The 4,181-nt window shown below is 45.8% G+C and overlaps 1 protein-coding gene across 1 annotated transcript in view; it reads left to right on the top strand.

Annotated features, from left to right (window-relative positions):
- LOC112070668 (netrin-G1-like) overlaps positions 1-3,301 on the top strand; it is a gene marked incomplete at its 5' end in the record, with an annotated part of 53,512 nt that extends 50,211 nt beyond the window's left edge. Inside the window, one exon of the mRNA XM_024138094.2 lies at positions 2,941-3,301. Within this exon, the coding sequence (XP_023993862.1) occupies positions 2,941-3,200 (260 nt within the window). The remainder of the gene's footprint in view (positions 1-2,940) is intronic.
- Positions 3,302-4,181: the final 880 nt, after the last annotated feature.

Here is a 4,181-nt window from a genome sequence, read left to right on the forward strand (position 1 = left end):
ACAGGTCAGAGGTTAGGCTGCACAGGTCAGAGGTTAGGCTGCACGAGGGGCTGCACATTGCGGGTGGCACAGGTCACTGCGCCACCCGTCTCCTGGGTGGCGCAGTGGTCTAGGGCACTGCATCGCAGTGCTAGCTGCGCCACCAGAGTCTCTGGGTTCGCGCCCAGGCTGGGCTGGGTTCGCGCCCAGGCTCTGTCGCAGCCGGCCGCAACCGGGAGATCCGTGGGGCGACGCACAATTGGCATAGCGTCGTCCGGGTTAGGGAGGGTTTGCCGCGCGTAGGGAGGGTTTGGCGTGGGTAGGATATTAATCTTGTTCAGTATGTAAATGTAATAAAATAAAAAATATGTATGCACCTACTGTAAGTCCTCTGGATAAGAGCGTCTCTAGTAAATGACTAAAATGTAAATGTAAAAAATGTCATAGGTTAGCTGCACAGGTCATAGGTTAGCGTGCACAAAGCCATAGGTTAGGCTGCACAGGTCATAGTTAGGCTGCACAGCCATTAGGTTAGGCTGCACAGGTCATAGGTTAGGCTGCACAGGTCATAGGTTAGGCTGCACACAAGTTAGGCGCACAGGTCATAGTAGGCTGCACAGGCCATAGGTTAGGCTGCACAGGTCATAGGTTAGGCTGCACAGGTCATAGGTTGAGCCTGTACCGTAATATAAGTATTTATTTTATTTTGAAAAAAAATATATTCACCTTTATTTAACCAGGTAGGCAAGTTGAGAACAAGTTCTCATTTACCAACTGCGACCTGGCCAAGATAAGGGCAAAGCAGTTCGACACATACAACAACACAGAGTTACACATGGAGTAAAACAGACATGCCGTCAATAATACAGTAGAAAACATAGTCTATATACAATGTGAGCAAATGAGGTGAGATAAGGGAGTAAAGGCAAAAAAAAGGCCATGGTGGCGAGGTAAATACAATATAGCAAGTAAAACACTGGAATGGTAGATTTGCAGTGGAAGAATGTGTGCCAGTTCGTCTCTGGCATGTTTCCCAAGTCTACCAGTGATTTTTTTTTTCTTGTTTCTGCTTTAATTGCTTCTCCGTTTTTCTCTAGTCTGCAAAGGATGAGATAGAATATTCATTCCGGGGTGGCGATATAGTGAGGAACCAAAATACATTGCTATACCCAATGTAGGGGTGTTGACCTGAGAGGTAAGTTGTTTGGGCTGAAATTATAGATTGGTACGCTGTCTTGTGCCGATCTGCTGAAATTTTCAGACCCAATACATTACACATGTGAGTGATCCTGCTGTGTAACCTTGCCATTTTTCTAAACCTTCAAAGCCTTTTAAAAGATACCTATACCTTGGCTTTTAACTAAGTAATTGCTTATAGTATAACATACTCATGCCAAAGCCGTTTTGTGATGCTCTTTATTTTGCTAGCACTTGTCCTGTCCTGTTGGAGTCACTGATATGACCTCCACTGTTTCTTTGATTCAGTCCTCCCTAAGCCTTGGGTGCATTCAATGTTATCATATAAGCGTGTTGTAAGACTCAACATGGCTGATTGAGATTTCATATATTCCACTATTCCTTGGCTGACTCGTCCCTAATGTTGTTTCCATCGCACTATCGTAGATTAAATGTCTCTAACTTCTGTATGTTCTCACGATTACTGTCTGTAGAGGTTATATTCCATTGGTATCATCGCCGGAGGCATGGCCACCCTATTGCAAGAAGCGATGGATATTCAATTTTATACTCTCACCATCTCTCTATTGGTGTTCAAAAATTGTCCGATATACGGCTGCACATTTGCCACTAGGAATTTCATCCCCTGGGCAATCTATTATTGGTCTAATATTTGTTATGTGTTCCAACCAATCAAAGCCCTTATCTGGTGTTTGATGCCTGTAATCCTCCAGCCAAGCGAGCCTTAGTATATTATCCTACAACAATTTAAGTTAATGGATTTATGATTTCGCTGAATCCACGAACCAATGAAAATAGCACATGCCAATCTGTGACTTCAAAATATCTGAGCACTTTTGTAAAGTCGACATTGAGATCATAATTATATTGGTTTTAAAGGTATTGGATTTCTTCGTGGCACCAATCACATGGAGAGAGCTGATAGGTAGAAGCCAATCACATGGAAGGAGACTGATAGGTGGGAGGCGGAATTACAGTGGGATATCGTAGACTATAGGTAATGGGAGAGACAGGTCTCTAATCGGAATGTTGCCTATTGTAAGGAAAATGGTGAGACTGATGAGCGGCTGGTGATCCCACTGTGTCGAATGCAACCAATTTTTAACCACAGCACTGTAAAAGTTATTTGTACAAGAAGACTGGTATAGGCTAAAGCCAGATGCGAGGCTAGGCGGAATGACATGGATACGTGCGCCAATACACCCTGAATGAATGTGGCCAGCATCACGCCGGATGAGCAATGGAATGTGACTTGATAAAACGCGGTGGGAATCCTGGTGAAACTGATTATGACCATGGAAGAGACTTGTATCTGAGTGTGGGTTAGAGCGCTCTCTACCTTTGAAGACAAATGGAGAGAGACTGATAGGTGAGAGCGAATCTACATGGAGAAAGACTGATATTAAACGGTAGGGATTCGCATACGGTTCCTTGATGACTAGTAGGATACCTTAGTGAGCCAAAGCTGGTAGCTATGCAAGTAGTGAGGAGCCCGGCATGACATGGTGCGAGGAGCTGATAGGTGGAGAGCCATCACATGGAACACAAAGGGCGATGAGATGCTGATAGGTGAGGCGCAGTGGTGGCGATGAGACAAATGTGAAGAGCCGTGACTAGGTGAGGCATAATGTTTGCTCCAAATCCACAATGAGAGACTGATGTAGGAGCTGCGGGATGGCATGTGGCATTCAAGAACCGCCAACGGAATGTGGCTCTCTCTCTCTCTCTCTCTCTCTCTCTCTCTCTCTCTCTCTCTCTCCACAGCTCATGTGTGTGACAACGCCATGCTTCTCTGTCAGAACGGGGGAACATGCCACCACCACCAGCAGCGGTGCCACTGTGCTACAGGTTTCACTGGCATCCTTTGTGAGAGAGAACGATGCCAGGGCCCTGGGCCCTGTGAGGAGTACCCAACGTCTGGGCAACCATCCCTCCGCCACCCCCTCCTCTTCCACTACCTCTACCCACTCCTCCTGGGCCCCCCAGGTCTGCTCCTCACCCTAGTGATGATAGGGTTCTGCTGACGATCGCTGTATTCATTACAATTTGCCAGGGAACTTTGAACTTGGAAAGATCTACTTGGCCTTATTGCATCTCTAAGCACATGTCTTTTGGGGGATATCTTGGGATAGCAGCATCGTCTTGGGGGAATGGAGAAGGAACTGCAGCACCTAAAGTTCCTAGATGGGACCATCCAGAGACACTGACTGAGATACAATGTGTCATACGCCACCATGACTGAGATGAGGTAGAAGTGCAAGTGTTTGCTGATAAACTAGATGATTAACGAAGATATGCTTTTGGTCAGAGTCAGACAGACAGACAGACAGACAGAGAGAGAGAGAGAGAGAGAGACAGACAGACAGGAAAAAAACACATCTGTTTTACAGTACAATCTATAATCTATAATCTATAATCGCACAATGATTGCATCTCAAATGGCACCCTATTCCCTATGTAGTGCACTACTTTTGGCCAGGGCCCTATGGCACCCTATTCCCTATATAGTGCACTACTTTTGGCCAGGGCCCTATGGCACCCTATTCCCTATATAGTGCACTACTTTGGCCAGGGCCCTATTCCCTGTATAGTGCACTACTTTAGGCCAGGGCCCTATGGCACCCTATTCCCTATATAGTGCACTACTTTAGGCCAGGGCCCTATTCCCTGTATAGTGCACTACTTTAGGCCAGGGCCCTATGGCACCCTATTCCCTATATAGTGCACTACTTTAGGCCAGGGCCCATAGGGAATAGGCTGCCATTTATGAAGACAACAATGTGACCTAGAAACACTGTTAGAAATGTTGTCATTCATTGGGGACAGACTGATCATCTTCACAGATGTTATCCCACGTCATGTGGATCAACCAAACACCATGACATTGTACAAAACAAACAAGGAATAATCATTTGAACTCTGGATCTGTTGTCTGACTACAAAGTGGATGAGGAGATGAGGAGATGTCCATTATTTTGCTCCCTTTCCATTTTTCCTCCCTCCTT

Source organism: Salvelinus sp. IW2-2015, unplaced genomic scaffold (assembly GCF_002910315.2).
Source record: "Salvelinus sp. IW2-2015 unplaced genomic scaffold, ASM291031v2 Un_scaffold1385, whole genome shotgun sequence".
Taxonomy (NCBI): Eukaryota; Metazoa; Chordata; class Actinopteri; order Salmoniformes; family Salmonidae; genus Salvelinus; species Salvelinus sp. IW2-2015.